We start from the raw sequence: 20,093 nt of genomic DNA on the forward strand, positions 1-20,093 counted from the left end.
GGGAGCACAGCCTCAAATTGCTAGGAATGGCCATAACGAAAGAACCACATGGCTGCTTTTCCCGTCCCAACCTAAGCACCCTCTGTTATTTCTTCCATTTATAGTCCCTGGTGCTGCTTCCACAAAACCAAAGGCTTCCAGTGGTTAAAACTTTAGCTGCTATTTTTCCTGATACAGCGATTAGATTGAAGCTCCCTTAGCTTTGTCCACATTCAAATGCCCATTTCTGTACTTGCTCTCTGTCTTCAGGTGTTCAGAAGGCTCGTCTGTCATCTATCTACCTTCCAACTGATTTGGTTCTTGGCACCACTGATCTTATGCAGGGCACAAGGTAAAGATATTCAATTCCCCTGCGTGGAATCCAGGAAACACAGTTTCTGGAGTGGACATCTGACCACTCTTGTCTGTGCTGTGTTCATTTGTCTGCATGAATTATTTAACCGTGTAATTTGTTTGGAAGACTGGGAGTGGTTCTTTCTGCTTTCCACATTTTTGTTTTCAAAAACTTTAATATTAAGAAACTTTTCATAGATAAACCCAGACATGAAAAAAAATTGTTTCTGAATTAAGACATCGTTTTTTCACCTATCAAAGTGCATAATGTTTAAAATAATAATTCCATATGTGTGTGAAGACATGGGAATGTGTGTTGGAGCAAGAATGAATTTGGCCTCTAGGGCAAGTAATCTGGCAATAAGCCTTAAAACTGGTTGTATCCCTCTTACAGAAAAATATTAAAAATGGTGAAATATGAAAGCTACATATAGTTCACATATGTTCACATAGTCTATTATATAAAACACACCTGAGCTGTCCACTTATATGCTGAATTGCCTACTTCTGCCAGACCTTTCTCTTTGGTTCCATGGGAGACCACACCTCACTTACTGCTGGCCTTTTATTACCTTTTGTGTGGTGTGTACTATGGGCTTCTCTGATAGCTCAGTTGGTAAACAATCTGCTTACAATGCAGGAGACCCCAGTTCAACTCCTGGGTTGGGAAGATCTGCTGCAGAAGGGATAGGTTACCCACTCCAGTATTCTTGGACTTCCCTCATGACTCAGCTGGTAAAGAATCCACCCACAATGCGGGAGACCTGGGTTCAATCCCTGGGTTGGGAAGATCCTCTGGAGAAGGGAAAGGCTACCCACTCCAGTATTCAGGCCTGGAGAATTCCATGAACTGTATAGTCCGTGGGGTTGCAAAGAGTCGGATACGACTGAGCGACTTTCACAACAATGTGGTGTGTACTATAGTCAGCAGCCTTCACAGGGGTACAAAAGGGATGCTTCACACCGTGTATAGTTCAGGATTTACCAACTGGGGGACCTTAAATGGAATTTCATATAAGCAGCAAATAATTGTAAACTTTCCATTAAATTATTTCTCACATAGTCAAAGAGAAATAATCTCTCATAGTCATAGATTTTTTCACCCTAGAAGTTGAAGCTCTAGTTTTGATCCCTTTTTTACTCTCTATTCTAAAAGCAACAATTTATTCAAATCTATGCTCTGCACTCAGCAAACCTTTAAGAAACCCCATCCTAACAACAGCTATTCCCCTAGAATTTTTTGCAACTATCAAGAGTGTACCTCACTAAAATTGGAATTTTGCAACACTTGGCGGTTCCAGTTTGTATTTGTTGCTATGCCCACCTTTTCATTCTTGAAGTTGTAGAGCATATATTCTTTTTTTCTAATTACTCTTGTCATTTTATCTGTGTTATTAGTCTTAAAAAAAAACAGATTTTGGTGTTTTGATTAAGTCAGTATTTTGTGTACTATTTTATTAATTTGTGCTTTTAACTTTATTAATTCATTCTTTTTATCAACTTTTGGTGTGTGGGAATTTTGAATGCATGTAGGTATTCATTTTTCAATCTTTCCTGTTTCCCAATAAATTAAGTTAGGATTAAATATTCCCCCCTGAGAACTGCTTTATAAGCCTCTACAGATTTTAATATATGATATTCTTATTGTCATTCATAGTGCTTTATAACTTTTGTTATGATTTCTGGTGTAATTAAGGAGACAAAAGTATGTAAATTTCTGATTTTATTGCATTATGGATTGAGTTCAAAGTCATTTTTTTTGTTTATTACTTCAAGTTTAATTTGGGGGTATGTTTCACATGTGGTTTGAAAAGCATGTATGTTTTCTTTTGGGTAAAGGTTTATAAATACATGCTCATGCACATATTACATGTACACGTATAAATATTTGTTTTTAAAGTCTTCTATGTCCTTGTATTTGATTTTCTTATTTTTTAATAGATGGAAATGAAAATTCTGAGAGAACAATGAAAAATTCTCCCATTATGATTATGGATTTATGCATTTTCCTTTGTAGTTCTATTAGCTTTGTATATATTTCAGAGTTATGTTGTTAGGCAAATCAAGGTTCATGAAGGATATACCTTATTTCAGATTTCTCCTTTTATCATTTTGAAAAATACATTTTTGTTTCTTAGTGTTTTTGTCTTCCATTTCCCCTTCTCTTTCCTTTTAAAAATCTTACTTGGACTAATACTGAAATATCAGTCTTTCAATATTTAATCTTTTCTATATTTTTAACCCTTCCAATTCTGGAAGAATTTTATGATCTGGTCTTCCTACTTACTCATTTAGTCTTCAGTGATACTCATTCTGCTAAGGCAGCCAGATTGTGAAAAGAGTTTATATTTTTCATTTTATACATCTCTAGTTTCTACTATTTACAGTGCTGGTTCCTTTTCACACTTAAGATATCACATTTGTTCACGTAAAAATGTTTATTCATTCATTTGTAGAGTTTATTATTCCTCTATCATGTGTCAGTTGACTCAAGTGTTTGTCTATTTGTTACCGTATTGACATTTCCCATTGAGTCATCGATCATATCAATATGAGTAGCCAGCATTGGAGGGGGAAGAAATTATTGCCATACCTTATATTCTGTACTACATTCAGTAAAAATGGGGGACTGTGTAGATTGTAATTTGGTTGTCAAAGCTCTCTGGTACTATCAGCCTCCTGGAGCATTGTCCTGTACATCTCTCTGTCTATGTTCCTATATTTACCACTGCTTCCTGACGGCAGACGTCACTACTGCTGCCCCTTCCTTTTCAGATGTGTGTGTGGAATGTATAGAGCTGCTGTAACTTCTTCACTTAAACTAATCACTGCATGTTGCCCATTGGCCCTTTCTTATTCCTAGCTGTTACTGTTCCAGGCATAAACTCACTTGGTGATACTTCTATCCTATCTATCCTATCTGGCAGTTTCCATCTTCAACCTCATTTCACCTAATTTCCAGCCTACAGGGATTCTTCATGTAAGTTCTGGTCACTGGGAGTTTGCTTTCTTATTTTTCTACTCTGCTACTCTTAAAGACTGAACAAACATATTTGAACTTATAGTTCTCTGGCAACATCAGGAAGGTAGGTAAATGTTGTTTTCTTTTTTGTATTTTTTTCTTTATAAATTTGACTTTGAACATGCATTTTTTAATCAAAAATGTATATTTGTGTATGTATTAAAATATAAATGTTCTTTTATGATTCCATGATGAAAGTGGTGACCCAGGATGTAAGAGGGCTGCTGAACACACCTGCTTCTTTAAGATGCTCTCTGCAAAATCCCCAGGAAGTTTTGATTGTGACATGGCAAAAAATCAAGGCTGTAAGCCCAGAAAACATGATCACCTACAGCGAGAACCATGGGGTTGTAGTCCAGCCTGCCTACAAGGACAAGATAAACATCACCCAGCTGGGACTCATGAACTCAACCATTACCTTCTGGAATACCACCTTGGAAGATGAGGCGTGTTACAAGTGCCTCTTTAATACCTTTGGTTCTGGAAAGATCTCAGGAATAGCCTGCCTCACTCTCTTTGGTGAGAGTCTCTGAGAATACATTGTCTCTAGCTTGAAATGTTATTTTGAAGAATGTTTGAAATGCAGTGGTAGTAGTACGTAGTCTTTCAGGATCCTAGCCCCAGAAAGGTTCATTGGAGGACGCTTGGCCTTTCATGTCTACTGTGTAACTGTGCTAATGGTTATTTGGAGAGTTCATAGAACTATGTTGAATCTTTGCCTGAAGTTATCTTTGCTTTGAAGAATCCTGTTGTCAACAAGAGTAAACTAAGGACCATAATGAGGATAAATTCTCCCTAAGCAGTGCTATGCTTCAGACCTGGCATTGCCATTAGGAGTCATGTGACCCTAGAAGAGTCCTGTCCATGGTGTACCAGAGTTTATTTATCTGCACCATAAGTGTGAAATAGATCATCTCTGGTTCCTAAGAGCTTTCGTATTTCTTAACCTAAGGACAAAGCCAGATTGGGCTAAGCTGGAGCCAGTTATGGGGGGTCCCTCTCGTTTTGCTTCAGCGGAGCTTTTGCAAAATTGATAAGCAGCCATGCAGCAGAGGTTCTTCATACCCAGTGCCTGGTAGCGATTTAACAGGAAAATAAGCATTCTTCTAAAATCTAAGAGGCTTAGTTTGACAAGATTCCTTTCCTGTTAACTGATGCTTAGCTGGGATCAAGAACCGAGAATTAGGAATAAGGGGTAGCTTTGGAGGATGCACACTTGGTGGTGGTTTTAGAAGGGAAAGCCAAACTTAGGGTTATTGGGAATGTTAAAATGAGAGTTTGAACACACCAAGAATATTGGACAAGGGATAAGGAGAGGCTCAGTAAATAAGAATGCAAGGGAGGTAGGACAATGCCAGATAACACGTTTCTTTCACTTATTTTGTCCATGAGTCTACTCTGCAGAATCTTGCATCAGGCTTTTCTTCTTGATTTCTATTTCTTTCATTCCTTTGTCTCCTTCTGTCTCCCTGGGTTTTTTTGGGTCTTTTCCCTCCTCCAATCCTTCCTCCCTCTTCTTTTTTATTCCTCCTTTGCTCTTTTTCCTTCCCTCCCTCCCTGCCTCATTTCCTTTCAGTTCAGTTGCTCAGTCGTGTCCGACTCTTTGCGACCGCATGAATCACCGCACGCCAGGCCTCCGTCCCTCATTTCCTTTCACCCTCCCTTATTTCCTTCTTTCCACCATTTTCTTCCTTTTCCTTCTTGTGTCATATTTTTCTCATTTCTGTTGTTTCCTTTCTCTTTTTTGTTCATCTTTCTCTCTTGCTCCCTTTCTTTACTCATTAATCTTTGAATAATTTGTATGCCTGAAACACAGACTCCTCTGTGTCTTCTAGCTGGTAATTCTGTAGTTCTTTTCCACAATGACACTTTCCTGCCATAAGGTATAGCTTTCATCCAAGTGATTCTTTGATACACCAGAGAACCCTGCTAGCCAGGCTGGCCATTTCAGCCATACTGGCCCTCCTTTACTTTTATAACATCAGGGCTCACTGATGCTAGTAATCTGGGCGCTCTGGTCAGAGCCACAGTCCTCCTATTGGCTCATTTCCTCCAGCCTACTCCCACCCACCCACCTCTTGAACTTCTAAACACAGACAAGCTTTTATTTAGCACTGCCCTTTAATTATCTTGTGGGCTCCAAAGCCAACCATAGAAAGACGTTTGCATTTGCTCAGCAGAGATAAACTGTATATTCCAAGGAAAATGAACTCATTAGTCAAGGGACTTTTGAAAGGGAACAGGGTACAGCTGACCTAAAAATGTCCTTTTTTCATAAGCTCTTTATTTTCTGTTAACTCCATAAGGTGATCTCCAAGGTCCTTACAACTGTCATTCTGTGATTTTTCTGACTACTGACTGTGAATACATAATTTGCATTTTGTATACAGGGACTTTCTAAGTCTGCTCCATGCCTCTTATTCACTGGCCCAGTTCCAAACAGAAAAAGGCTTTTTCTAAGTGGCAGCCCCTCTACAGGCTCTCTCTTCTGAAACTGCTCTGCTTTTCTGAGGAGTGCAGACCACCTGTGTGGAGGTGCTGATTGATAGTTGTTGTTCGACTACTTGAGAGGGATACGCAGAAGAAGGCAGAGATGCTGCATTGTCCACGAAAGAGAAAAGCATAATTATTCTCTGCACTGTTTGGGGGGAAAGGTACCCTCTGTCCATCTAGCTAATTCTCTTAGAGACAAACTCCATAGAGGATCATTCTTGTCACAGGGTTGTATAGGCCAGTCTCCACCCTGCTGTTCAGAGAATTAGACAGGAAAAGAAGGCCCCAGTTTGGATTGGATGTGCCACATTAGCTCTCTAGCCCCCACTGTCTTTCTGTAAAGATCTTTCTCTCATCTCTCTGAGGAGAGTGTGGGACTCACACTGGATTTTATAACTGATGGCAGATCATTTTTTTTGTCCCAGTACAGCCCACAGTATTCCTTCACTATAAATTATCTGAAGATCACCTAAATGTCACTTGCTCTGCCAATGCTCGCCCAGCCCCTATGATCTCCTGGAAGGTCTTTGGGTCAGGGATTGAGAACAGTACCGAGATCGTCTCACACCCCAATGGAACAACATCTGTCACCAGCATCCTCCAGATCAAAGACCCCAAGACACAGGTGGGGAAGGATGTGATCTGCCAGGTGCTACACCTGGGGACTGTGACCGACTACAGGGAAACCGTGAACAAAGGTAAGAGAGGTTTTCTGTGGTCACATTTGTGGACACACACCTGCAAGGTGGTGAATGCTCTGCAGAGCCTCTTGGCCTCTTAGCAAAGAAGCTGATAAGGCAGAGAATGGGGTAAGTAGGGAAATAAAAACAGTTGAGGAAGCCAGTAAAGCCTATTTTATTGCTTTGGCAATTGTGGTGTGTTGCTCACACACTGAATGCTTTTACTGAGAACCATTCCATTGATTTATTCTTCTGTGCTCCTGAGTATTTGTTATGCCAGAAATGTGACAGCAAGGACTCAGTCCCCAAACACAGGGAGCTTCTAGTCCAGGAAGGAATGCAGAAGGAGCTGGGCAGTTGTAAAAATGCAGGTTAAATGCTTCAATAAGAAAGCTATGGTAGGAGTTTGGGGTTTTTGAGCAGGAGCCACCCATTCTCCTTGCTTGACCCTGCAACAAACCATTCTCTGATAAAAAAAAAAAAAAAAAGAACGCTGTGGTATAACATGGGAAGATTGAGAATGCAGAGAAGGAGCATCAGCTCAGTCTGGGGGGATTACAATGTTTTCCTGGAAGCAGTCACATCTGGGACGAAACCTTTGCATAATCTACACTATGGGAAAGGGGCAATAGATCTTTCAGGAAAGAGGCCAATCTGAGTTTTCCCAACCTCATTTTAAACTAAATTGTCTCCTGCTCAGGACCTCTTTTGCTGTCTGTATTTCCATCCAAACTGCTATCTCTGAGTCTCATTGATACAAGAGGTAAAGATGATGGGAGAGAGAATAAGGAAAGCAGTGGTCTTAGGGACAAGATGCTTCAGTGACAACAGCCATAGTTGCCTTTCTCTGCATAGTTTTGAAGCACTGACTCTGGATGAGGCACTCAGTTAACAAGCCTCCTATAAAAAGATATTGCTGCTTTTTTCAGGGTACATTGTGAACCCCAAAAAGTTCATGCCTCATTGTCATGTGCTCAGTTACTCAGTCATGTCCAACTCTCTGAGACCCCGTGGACTGTAGCCCACCAGGGTCCTCTGTCCATGGAATTTTCCAGGCAAGAATATTGTCATATTCTTGTCATTTCCTACTACAGGGGATCTTTCCAACTCAGGGGTCAAACCCATGTCTCTTGCATTGGCAGGAGGATTCTTTACCACTGCTCCACCTGGGAAGCCCAGATAGTCTCTAATGAACATGTCCTGTAGTCGTTTCTGGGGTCCTTGAAAAAGCAAACTAATCAAAAAGTAAACATTTAAGTAAATTTGGTCAAGATGTTTGTGGTGTTAGATTTGGACATTTATGGCAAGATCCTCAGATTTTGCCAAGGTAAAGGGTAAATTTCCCTGAAAAGCAAGAATCTGAAAAGGAACATGTCTTCTTTTCCAAGAGTGCCAAAATTGACTTATTATCATTTATAACATTTATATATCATTTGTATAATATTTGTTTATTCTGCAAGCATTTACTAAAAATCTTTCACACTTAAACCATTATGTCAAGTATTAGAACTATTGAAGACAAATCTTAACTCTTAACTAGTGTCTAACATTAGTGAGACCAATCTGAAGGTGCTCAGTTAAATTCAGTTCAGTTCAGTCGCTCAGTCGTGTCCGACTCTTTGTGACCCCATGAATTGCAGCACGCCAGGCCTCCCTGTCCATCACCAACTCCCGGAGTTCACTCAAACTCATGTCCATCGAGTTGGTGATGCCATCCAGCCATCTCATTCTCTGTTGTCCTCTTCTCCTCCTGCCCCCAACCCCTCTCAGCATCAGAGTCTTTTCCAATGAGTCAACTCTTCGCATGAGGTGGCCAAAGGACTGGAGTTTCAGCTTTAGCATCATTCCTTCCAAAGAACACCCAGGACCGATCTCCTTTAAAATGAACTGGTTGGATCTCCTTGCAGTCCAAGGGACTCTCAAAAGAATCAATTCTTCAGCGCTCAGCTTTCTTCACAGTCCAACTCTCACATCCATACATGACCACTGGAAAAACCATAGCCTTGACTAGAAGGACCTTTGTTGGCAAAGTATGTCTCTGCTTTTGAATATGCTATCTAGGTTGGTCATAACTTTCCTTCAAAGGAGTAAGCATCTTTTAATTTCATGGCTGCATCACTATCTGCAGTGATTTTGGAGCCCCCAAAATAAAGTCTGACACTGTTTCCACTGTTTCCCCATCTATTTGCCATGAAGTGATGGGACCGGATGCCATGATCTTCGTTTTCTGAATGTTGAGCTTTAAGCCAACTTTTTCACTCCTCTTTCACCTTCATCAAGAGGCTTTTGAGTTCCTCTTCACTTTCTGCCATAAGGGTGGTGTCATCTACATATCTGAGGTTATTGATATTTCTCCCGGCAATCTTGATTCCAGCTTGTGCTTCTTCCAGCTCAGCGTTTCTCATGATGTACTCTGCATATAAGTTAAATAAGCAGGGTGACAATATACAGCTTTGACGTACTCCTTTACTTATTTGTAACCAGTCTGTTGTTCCATGTCCAGTTCTAACTGTTGCTTCCTGACCTGCATATAGGTTTCTCAAGAGGCCGGTCAGGTGGTCTGGTATTCCCATCTCTTTCAGAATTTTCCACAGTTTATTGTGATCGACACAGTCAAAGGCTTTGACATAGTCAATAAAGCATAAATAGATATTTTTCTGGAACTCTCTTGCTTTTTCAATGATCCAGCGGATGTTGGCAATTTGATCTCTGGTTCCTCTGCCTTTTCTAAAACCAGCTTGAACATCTGGAAGTTCATGGTTCACGTATTGCTGAAGCCTGGCTTGGAGAATTTTGAGCATTACTTTACTAGCATGTGAGATGAGTGCAATTGTGCAGTAGTTTGAGCATCCTTTGGCATTGCCTTGCTTTGGGATTGGAATGAAAACTGACCTTTTCCAGTCCTGTGGCCACTGCTGAGTTTTCCAAATTTGCTGGCATATTGAGTGCAGCATTTTAACAGCATCATCTTTCAGGATTTGAAATAGCTCAACTGGAATTCCATCACCTCCACTAGCTTTGTTCATAGTGATGCTTTCTAAGGCTCACTTGACTTCACATTCCAGGATATCTAGCTCTACATGAGTGATCACACCATCATGATTATCTTGGTCATGAAGATCTTTTTTGTACAGTTCTTCTGTGTATTATCTTGCCACCTCTTCCTAATATCTTCTGATTCTGACAGAATGTGGTCCACTGGAGAAGGGAATGGCAAACCACTTCAGTATTCTTGCCTTGAGAACCCCATGAACAGGATGAAAAGGCAAAATGATAGGATACTGAAAGTGGAACTCCACAGGTCAGTAGGTGCCCAATATGCTGCTGGAGATCAGTGGAGAAATAACTCCAGAAAGAATGAAGGGATGGAGCCAAAGCAAAAACAATACCCAGCTGTGGATGTGACTGGTGATAGAAGCAAGGTCCGATGCTCTAAGGAGCAATATTGCATAGGAACCTGGAACGTCAGGTCCATGAATCAAGGCAAATTGGAAGTGGTCAAACAAGAGATGGCAAGGGTGAACGTCGACATTCTAGGAATCAGTGAACTAAAATGGACTGGAATGGGTGAATTTAACTCAGATGACCATTATATCTAGCACTGTGGGCAGGAATCCCTCAGAAGAAATGGAGTGGCCATCATGGTCAACAAAAGAGTCCAAAATGCAGTACTTGGATGCAATCTCAAAAACAACAGAATGATCTCATCTCTGTTCGTTTCCAAGGCAAACAATTCAATATCACAGTAATCCAAGTCTATGCCCCAACCAGTAACATTGAAGAAGCTGAAGTTGAACGGTTCTATGAAGACTTACAAGACCTTTTAGAACTAACACCCAAGAAAGATGTCCTTTTCATTATAGGGGACTGGAATGCAAAAGTAGGAAGTCAAGAAACACCTGGAGTAACAGGCAGATTTGGCCTTGGATACAGAATGAAGCAGGACAAGGCTAATAGAGTTTTGCCAAGAGAACGCACTGGTCATAGCAAACACCCTCTTCTAACAACACAAGAGAAGACTCGGCACATGGACATCACCAGATGGTCAACACCAAAATCAGATTGATTATATTCTTAGCCAAAGATGGAGAAGCTCTATATAGTCAGCAAAAACAAGACCAGGAGCTGACTGTGGCTCAGATCATGAACTCCTCATTACCAAATTCAGACTGAAATTGAAGAAAGTAGGGAAAACCACTAGACCATTCAGGTATGACCTACATCAAATCCCTTATGATTATACAGTGGAAGTGAGAAATAGATTTAAGGGACTAGATCTGATAGATAGAGTGCCTGATGAACTATGGATGGAGGTTCATGACATTGTAGAGGAGACAGGAATCAAGACCATCCCCATGGAAAAGAAATGCAAAAAAGCAAAATGGCTGTCTGGGGAGGCCTTACAAATAGCTGTGAAAAGAAGAGAAGGGAAAAGCAAAGGAGAAAAGGAAAGATATAAGCATCTGAATGCAGAGTTCCCAAGAATAGCAAGAAGAGATAAGAAAGCCTTTCTCAGCTATCAGTGCAAAGAAACAGAGGAAAACAACTGAATGGGAAAGACTAGAGATCACTTCAAGAAAATTAGAGATACCAAGGGAACATTTCATGCAAAGATGGGCTCGATAAAGGACAGAAATGCTATGGACCTAACAGAAGCAGAAGATATTAAGAAGAGGTGACAAGAATACAAAGAATTGTACAAAAAAGATCTTCACAACCAAGATAATCAGTTAAATTATGATGTGAAAAATCCCATTATAAAGGTATGGAGAAAATGCCAGAGACTCCCAAATCAGACAGTGCTTTTTCTGACTTTGTATTACACAGTGACACTGAGGAACTGATATTTAGGCTAAGTTGCATTTACTGACTACTAGAAAGAAGTTTAATAACAAAGACATTGATTAGAATGAACACAAAACATGGAGTTGAGTTATTCCTGGAGGTTGGAATCATGAGATTTATTATTTTTCCTTTATATTTTTCTATATTTTCCAAAAATTCCTCAATAAACATATTACTTTAATGGACAGTATGGCAAAGATTATGTGCTTTGAAGGCAAACAGATCTCTGACCAAGCCTTGTTCTACCAATTACTGCACTGATTTGGGGCTTACCCAACTTCTCTGAGCCTCAATTGTTTGTTTTTTTAATCTGTTAGATGGTAGTAATAATAATACCTAACTCGAGCTATTTTGAGGATTAAACGAGGCAACACATTCAAAGCTCTTACTACATAGTAACCACATAAAACATGTTATTATTATTATTTAAATGCTATTAAAATAATATGAGGTCATGAATGTAGACCTTTATATATGTAAGAATAATTTTCATCAAAAGCACAATTCTAGTAGAATCTCATTACAACTATCTCTTTATTACTTTTTGCCTCTACAGCTTCCACTTATCACTAGTTTTTCCTTTTCTCCTATCAATATCCACAGGCTTTTGGTTTTCAGTTCCACTGTTGTTAAGCATCGTCTCCTTGGTAATTCTTCTGGTCTTAATCTCAATTCTACTCTACTGGAAACGTCATCGGAACCAAGATCGAGGTGAGTCCCATGGGAAGTAAAAAGAAGGAAAAAATTATTGTTTAATGACAATCCGGGGTTCAAATGAAGATATAAATAAGGGATGAGTGCTTAGTCATGTCTGACTCTTTGTGACCCCGTGAATTGTAGCCTGCCAGTACTCTTGCCTGGAAAATCCCATGGATGGAGGAGCCTGGTGGGCTGCAGTCCATGGGATCGCGAAGAGTCAGACATGACTGAGCGACTTCTTTCACTTTTCACTTTCGTGCATTGGAGAAGGAAATGGCAACCCACTCCAGTGTTCTTGCCTGGAGAATCCCAGGGATGGTGGAGCCTGGTGGGCTGCCATCTATGGGGTCCCACAGAGTCGGACACCACTGAAGCGACTTAGCAGCAGCAGCAGCAGGCTCCTTTGTCCGTGGGATTCTCCAGGCAAGAATACTAGAGTGGGTTGCCATTTCCTTCTCCAGGGCATCTTCCCAACCCAGTGATTGAACCTGGGTCTCCTGCATTGCAAGTGGATTCTTTACCATCTGAGCCACCAGGGAAGTCCTAAATAAGGCATGATAACCATGAAATTAAAAGACACTTGTTCCTTGGAAGAAAAACTATGATGAACCTTGACAGCATATTAAAAAGCAGAGGCATCACTTTGCTGACAAAGGTCTGTATAGTCAAAGTTATGGTTTTTCTAGTAGTCATGTATGGATGTAAGATTTGGACCATAAAAAAGGCTGAGCACCAAAGAATTGATGCTTTCAAACTGTGGTGCTGGAGAAAACACTTGAGAGTCCCTTGAATTGCAAGGAGATCAAACCAGGCAATCCTAAAGGAAATCAACCCTGAAAATTCATTGGAAGGACTGATGCTGAAGCTGAAGACCCAATACTTTGGCCATCTGATGTGAAGAGTCAGCTCATTGGAAAAGAACCTGATGCTGGGAAAGATCGAGGGCAAGGGACGGGGACAACCGAGAATGAGATGGTTGGTTGGCATCACTGACTTAATGGATATGAGTTTGAGCAAACTCCAGGAGACAATGAAGGATAGGGAATCCTGACGTGCTGCAGTCCAAGGGGTCACAAAGGGTCAGACATGACTGAGCGACTGAACAACAGGTCAGCTATCCCACTGAAGGGACTGTGAACTTGTCCAATGTGATCACCAACTGAGTAGTGCTTTCTATGTTATATGCTCACTATGGCTCAGACACTCTAGGACTTACACAGGGGAGAATACCTTTATCATCTCATCCTGCCCTTATACACTGTTAATTTCTTTCCATCTCCTACAACATCTATCACAGTGTCTTATGTATACTCACTAAATGTTCACTAAATGAATGAATGAATGGAAGGGTAGATTTTCAAAGGGATTTTTTTCTATTCCACTTTTTAAACTGCAAAATCAGTACCTCATAGATGCTGAATCTAAACATTATGGAAGAATAGAAAACAAGAGACACTATCAAACAAGAGGAGTCAGCCAGAGGGGAAGAATTAAATTTCTTTGGTTTCTGAAGACACTGCATAACTTATTAAAGCTAATGAAAAGGTGCAGTTTATGTTGTATGTAGTGGGAATTTTCTAGGATGAAGTGGTGCTGTGGGAGTTTTCTCCTGCTCACATGACTGACAGAAAGGGGAAGAAAAATGTTCACTTTGATTGTTATTTATATTTCTATTAATAATATCACTTATGTGCTACATTTTTTCCTCTCTTTCTGTCTCATAGAGTAATATCTTTCATGTTCTAAGCTTTTTGAACATTTAATTTTGCATAAGCCTTATATAAACACTAGATGAATTCATGTGATTTTGTAAGAAAAACAACAAATCACCAGCATCAATGACCTTTTGCAGGTGTAGATAAAAGAATTTGTTCTGTAGGGGACAGGAGATTGCAAATCAGATAATCTTATTGCACATAAATTTAAGCCCATAGACCTCCTTGTGCTCAGTCACTCAGCTCTGTCCGACTCTTTGCGACCCATGGACTGTGGCCTGCCAGGCTCCTCTGTCCAGGGGATTATCCTGGCAAGAATAGTGGAGTAGATTACCATTTCTTTCCCCTGGGGATCTTCCCAACCCAGAAATCAGGGATCGAATCCAGTTTCCTGAGGCTTCTGCATTGGCAGATGGATTCTTTACCACTGAGCCACCTGGGAAGCCCTTAGCTCTGTGAAAAATGTCAAAGGTGGAAAGCCAGTTGACTCTACTTTTTCCAAACATTTTGCTTTTCTGGTTAAGAACAGAAGTTGACTTCCTTCCCCTAACACAGTTAACAGCAGGCCTAAAATTAGAATCCTGGTCTTCTGACCTCTGCTGGAATATTCCAGTTATCGTTTCCTGACTTGAAAGGCACAGTTGTTAATTGTGTTTATTTCAACCTGTGTTTGCTGATATTGCTCTATACTTCTGTAAATGTATAAGCAGAAAAGTATGACATGTTCAAATTCATTTTCAAATGTCCCCTTGAACAAGAATCTCATAATACAGTCCATTCAAGCCCAAGGTAAATTTCACTAGAAAGGGACATTTGCAAAATAATTGTCCTTAGTGTATTAAGTCTCTTATTTTCTGGGAAATATAATTGTTCAATGCCTTATTCAGTTGCTGAAATGAAGAGAGTTAGCTTAAGGTTATTTGGTCCCATATACTTAAATAGCTAGTAAAATCAAGTGTCAGCTATGCTAGAGACAAACTCTCAAGGCTGAGAAAATACTGGTTTGCAGATGGTGACTGCAGCCATGAAATTAAAAGATGCTTACTCCTTGGAAGGAAAGTTATGACCAACCTAGATAGCATATTCAAAAGCAGAGACATTACTTTGCCAACAAAGGTCCGTCTAGTCAAGGCTATGGTTTTTCCTGTGGTCATGTATGGATGTGAGAGTTGGACTGTGAAGAAGGCTGAGCACCGAAGAATTGATGCTTTTGAACTGTGATGTTGGAGAAGACTCTTGAGAGTCCCTTGGACTGCAAGGAGATCCAACCAGTCCATTGTGAAGGAGATCAGCCCTGGGATTTCTTTGGAAGGAAAGATGCTAAAGCTGAAACTCCAGTACTTTGGCCACCTCATGTGAAGAGTTGACTCATTGGAAAAGACTCTGATGGTGGGAGGGATTGGGGGCAGGAGGAGAAGGGGACGACAGAGGATGAGATGGCTGGATGGCATCACTGACTCGATGGACGTGAGTCTGAGTGAACTCCAGGAGTTGGTGATGGACAGGGAGGCCTGGCGTGCTGCGATTCATGGGGTCGCAAAGAGTCGGACACAACTGGGCGACTGAACTGAAGACCAAAACTTAAGTAATCCAAAAATTTGGAAGAAAAGGAAGAAAATCATCAAATATAGTGACTTTTTAAAATTTCTTTAAGTAAAAAATTTTGATTGTCAAATTGTGATGAAAGTGAATAGTCCTACTATATTTGCTTGTCATCTTTAATTTTTATTTTATATTGGATTATAGTTGATTTACAATGTGTTAGTTTCAGGTATACATATAAAGTGATTCAGTTATACATATATCTATTCTTTTTCAAATTCTTTTCCCATTTAGGTTATTACAAAATATCTTTACCCTTACTTTGTGTTTTTTTCTCCTCTCTTTTTCTTTCTATTATCTTCTGAAACATAAAACTTTTGGATGGACAGGGAAATATGATCAGTCAAAATGACCCCAAGATTCTGGACCTCAGTGATCTGAAAAAATGGTCATGTGAACAGAAATGGAAGTGGAGAGGGGGAACTGAGAGTGAGAGTGTGTGTGTGTGTGTGTGTGTGTGTGTGTGAGTGTGATCAGTTTGTGGGGAAAGAAAAAGTAGAGGTGAATTAGTTTTTGAGCTTATTAAATATGAGCAGACAAAGAATCATCTCCATGGAGCTGCCAGTAGTAAGACAAATCTGGTAAGAAAAGTCTGTTAAGTTCAAATCTTTGTTAGATAAATGATCAAAAGTATTTATTGTAGATTAAAATCACTGATTTATTGCTCACAAAAATATAAGCAAATTTACAGGTTGTAGACAGAGGGGTAATCTCTAATGACAGATGTTCTTCTCATAGAGAAGTCAGGCCGCTTTTCCTGTGATTTGGTGTAATGCCAGAGAGTGTTACGTTGGGTTTTTTCCAACAGTAAAACTGTTCTCTGAGGAAGGTTTGATGAGTTAGAGGCAGTTTCTCTTTGCACCATTCCTAGTGAGATCATCACAGTTATTTCCCATGAGACTACAACAATATGATAATAGATTAATAGGTTTTCAAAGAATGTTTTTTTTTCTTTTATGAATCAGTATTGTATTACTAAATAGAAAGTGAAAAGAAATTAAAATTTCCTATGGAAATTTCTTGATAATTTTTTTCTATTAAAACCCAGTTGATGTCATAAATTTGCCCCTTACATATACTACAAAAACATTAAGTTTGAGGTTAAGAATAATCTTTTATTTCTCATTAGCCAAACCACCAATGATTACAAGCTTCTCAGAAACAACTTCACTTTGGGGCATATTATCATGGATAATCACCTAATTTTTAGAAATTTTTATTGTCAGTAGCAGTCTTCTATTGTTTGGGTCACGGTTGAATTGGAAACCAATAGAAGACTTAGACAATCATGTGAAATGCATATTCCAAACTTCATTTTTCTTCAAAATATCTAACTATGTCAGGTAAAAGTGATTTATTTAAACTCATATCTATATACTTACTTTGATTTTTCCCACTTGGCTTCACAATAACCTAATCTTATAAATGGGTTCTCTGCAATGATGATAATGGCAATGTTAGCGAAACACTATATCCTGGGTAGAATCAAGTCATTTTCTCCTATTTTAAGCTTAGAACTCTATCAAATAACAGCAGTACTCAGTAAATAATTGGTGATGCTGAAATTGGAGATTAATTGGAAGAATAATATAAAAGATACATGTTTCCAAAAAAAATAAAAATCTTTGCTTTACTAATAATTGTACTTAAGCTTCCCAGATGAAGGCTGGCTGAGTGGTAACTCTCAGCCCATCCCAGTGTAATTATAGTTTCAAGTAGAAGAAGGGATGATTTAAATGAGAAAAGTGTGAAGCAGTTATTATTGAACAATCTAGGTTAGAACTGCTAGGAGAAATCTTGCATCCCAAGGCTATCTGTCTATAAAATTTTACGTGTGAATAGGTACCAATGCCACCCATCATATCAAAATGTCAGAACAAAATCCAATCATAAAGTAGGTGGTTAACAGACCTGAAAGTCTGGGCATTCTTGCCTGAGCTGCTCTGTGTCTTTCACCATGGAACAGATCACTGGTATTAGAAATGATGACACAGTTAAAACATGCAAAACTTTGGGTTCCAGTAAAGAATTACTTAAGATTACAGAGAGAGTGAGATTTGGAGCCAAGATAAAATCCCAGACCTTTTACTTCACTGTTGGCCTGCCTTGTAAGGAGGCCCACCTTCTCCCAGTTTAAGGGCTAGAAAGCTAATAGTCTTGTAAGGGCCTCCATCTGTCTAGTTTGTGACCGTTCCCACCTTGATGTCCAATAAGTGAGTATCCACAGGAAACAAAGCTCAAGGTCTTATAAATAAAATACATGTGGATCATTTGGAATTCTTGAGCCTGCTCTTTTACTTGTAGTCTTACATGTGTTATTAAGCAAGTACAATCTTGCTTAAGAATGCATGCTAAGTTGCTTCAGTCGTGTCCGACTCGGTGTGACCCCATAGATGGCAGGCCACCAGGGTCCTCCGTCCACAGCATTCTCCAGGCAAGAATACTGGGTGGGTTGCCATTTCCTTCTCCATTGCTTAAGAATGGTAAGCTATTATTTCCTAGAACTACTCATATCCTTTTAAAGAGAGTCACAGTGCCTCACAGCACACTGGGTCAGCAGTATCTACTTCCTCCTCTGCTGATGAAATATTCACTGGAGAATTCTGTGTTTATTGGTCCTTCTATTATCTATCTTCTGAAAATCTATTAGAATAGAAATTATAGATTTTCAAAGTTCGTATCTTGATCTTTCTTTTACCCAGAGCCCTAGAGGAGTCGCACAGAACCCTGACAGTTATTTCCTGGTCTACTTGAATCTGACTCAGGAGGCAAGCAGAAGAAAGAGGGTCATTCTCCAAGGAACCTAAAAGAGCAAAAAAAAAAAAAAAAAAAAAAAAAAAATGGGAGTCAAAGGCCCAAGAATTTCAAGACTTTCCACTGCCATGTAGGCCACCCAGTGCTTCTGTGAGTTCCCAGAGGAAGTCATTTTACCTCTCAGGTCTGTTGTAGGACTTGGTTTTGTAAAACGATGCAGTGTTGTGCTGTTGAAAGGATACTGGACTTGGAGCCAGGAGCCACCGCTCGGAGGTTGACTTTGACTCCAACTGGTGGCAACTCTGTGTTAATCATATCTCAATGAACTTTCACATTCGCATCCAGAAAGTTAAGAAGTTGGACCAAATAATTTTCCATTCTGCTCTAAAAACAGATGCAATTCCAGGAAAGAAAAAAAAAAAGATAAATAAAGAGAAAAGAAATGAAAGAAGAATACAGGAAGGTAGGGACCAAAGAACTTTTCTGAGACTGCCTTTTGCCTTTCTGTGGATATGCCATCTTTTCTTCCCTTCTTCTTTGGTCCATAAGTCTATTTCCTCATCACTGGGTATCTTGTCCACTGCCTGCTTACTGTGTTTGCTATTAACTGGTCTTTCTAGAAGTCTCAGTTTCACTGCTCTTCTTTATGTACTTCTGTGATGTTACCACAATGGAAGTGGAACTCAATTTATTGTGAAGTAATATTGGCAACCTTAACTTGGCTTATCTGTTTTTATAGCAGACAAAATATTGTTAGTCTTAGACAGCAGCTTGCATTTTTTAAAAAGCATGCATTTCTCATCCATTTGTCTCATAATATGACCCAGCCCTATTTTAATCATTCTAAATTCAACCTAGTGTAATGAAATATATTATGAAAAGAGGTGTTTAGAAAGTTTTATGAATAGCAGTCAGTTAAATCAAATGCTTTGCCTCCCCCAACTTTTTTTCTTATAAAGTAACTTATCACAATAGCAGAGGAAGCATGTATGGCTGTACAAATTCCTTTGTCATAAACATATTGTTTTAACTAGTGGAACAGTTTTGAACTCTAAATCATCATTGGACCAAGCTGGTGACCTTTTCAGTATCTTTTGCTTTCTTGTCTGTATCCAGTGACCTAGAAACTAAAACTTAAGTTGTCTTTATTGTTGTATTGAATATTTATATATTTAATAAACTTTTCGTATGTTATTTAATTATGTATTATTTCATATATTTGTATTAATATACTAAATAATTAAAAGTGTCTAACTATTTGGTTCATGATATTCTCTTGGGGAATGTGGAAAATGTGGACATTAATGATAATACTTATATTATCCCTCTGTGTGTGAAGCCCTCCCCCCTCTCTCTTAGTCTTCTAAAAGATGCTGTTGACATTTCTGATTTCTCACAACATCACAAGTCAGATGTCCTTTTCTAACCAGTGAGAGCTCCTTCATGTTGGTGATATGACCCGGTCAGTTTTGGAGCACTTCCTTATATATGCTGTTTTGATTTTACTTTTAGATACTAACCTTTTCAAATGAATTAGCTCACACAGCTTTGAATTTGGTAGGACTTAATATCCTGCTTCTGATTTTGCTATATTCTGGCATCTCAATTGCCAGATCAGATCTTGTAACTTAAAGCAGTAGTTCCAAACATTTAAAGGTCTCAGGGCCCCTTTACTTAGGACCCCAAAGAGCTTTCTTATATAGCAAATTATGTCTGTTGATATTTACCATATTTGATATTAAAACCAATACATTTTAAAAACAAAAACCTACAAGCATACATTTCATTGGGTCATCAGACTGATAGTAACATTATACATCAGGTAATTTCTGGAAGGCTCCACAACACATTTGTAAGAGAATCAAGAATAAGGAATTGGTGTGATTATGACCGTAGTTTTGACTTTGTGGAGCCCCTGAAATGGTCTCAAGGGCAATTTTAAGGACTGCT

The 20,093-nt window shown here is 39.3% G+C and overlaps 1 protein-coding gene across 4 annotated transcripts in view; it reads left to right on the forward strand.

Annotated features, from left to right (window-relative positions):
• Nucleotides 1-249: 249 nt before the first annotated feature.
• CD200 (CD200 molecule) overlaps nucleotides 250-20,093 on the forward strand; it is a 75,772-nt gene continuing 55,928 nt past the window's right edge. Inside the window, exons 1-5 of one of the 4 annotated variants that reach the window (XM_044941746.2) lie at nucleotides 250-331; nucleotides 3,554-3,874; nucleotides 6,274-6,546; nucleotides 11,977-12,084; nucleotides 18,092-19,400. In XM_044941746.2, the coding sequence (XP_044797681.1) occupies nucleotides 3,676-3,874; nucleotides 6,274-6,546; nucleotides 11,977-12,084; nucleotides 18,092-18,099 (588 nt within the window). In that variant the 5' untranslated portion in view covers nucleotides 250-331; nucleotides 3,554-3,675 and the 3' untranslated portion in view covers nucleotides 18,100-19,400. Of the gene's footprint in view, nucleotides 332-3,553; nucleotides 3,875-6,273; nucleotides 6,547-11,976; nucleotides 12,085-18,091; nucleotides 19,401-20,093 lie in introns of those variants that run through there. The other 3 variants (XM_044941744.2, XM_044941752.2, XM_044941748.2) reach the window with 3 other exon arrangements.

Source organism: Bubalus bubalis, chromosome 1, assembly GCF_019923935.1.
Source record: "Bubalus bubalis isolate 160015118507 breed Murrah chromosome 1, NDDB_SH_1, whole genome shotgun sequence".
NCBI classification, from domain to species: Eukaryota; Metazoa; Chordata; class Mammalia; order Artiodactyla; family Bovidae; genus Bubalus; species Bubalus bubalis.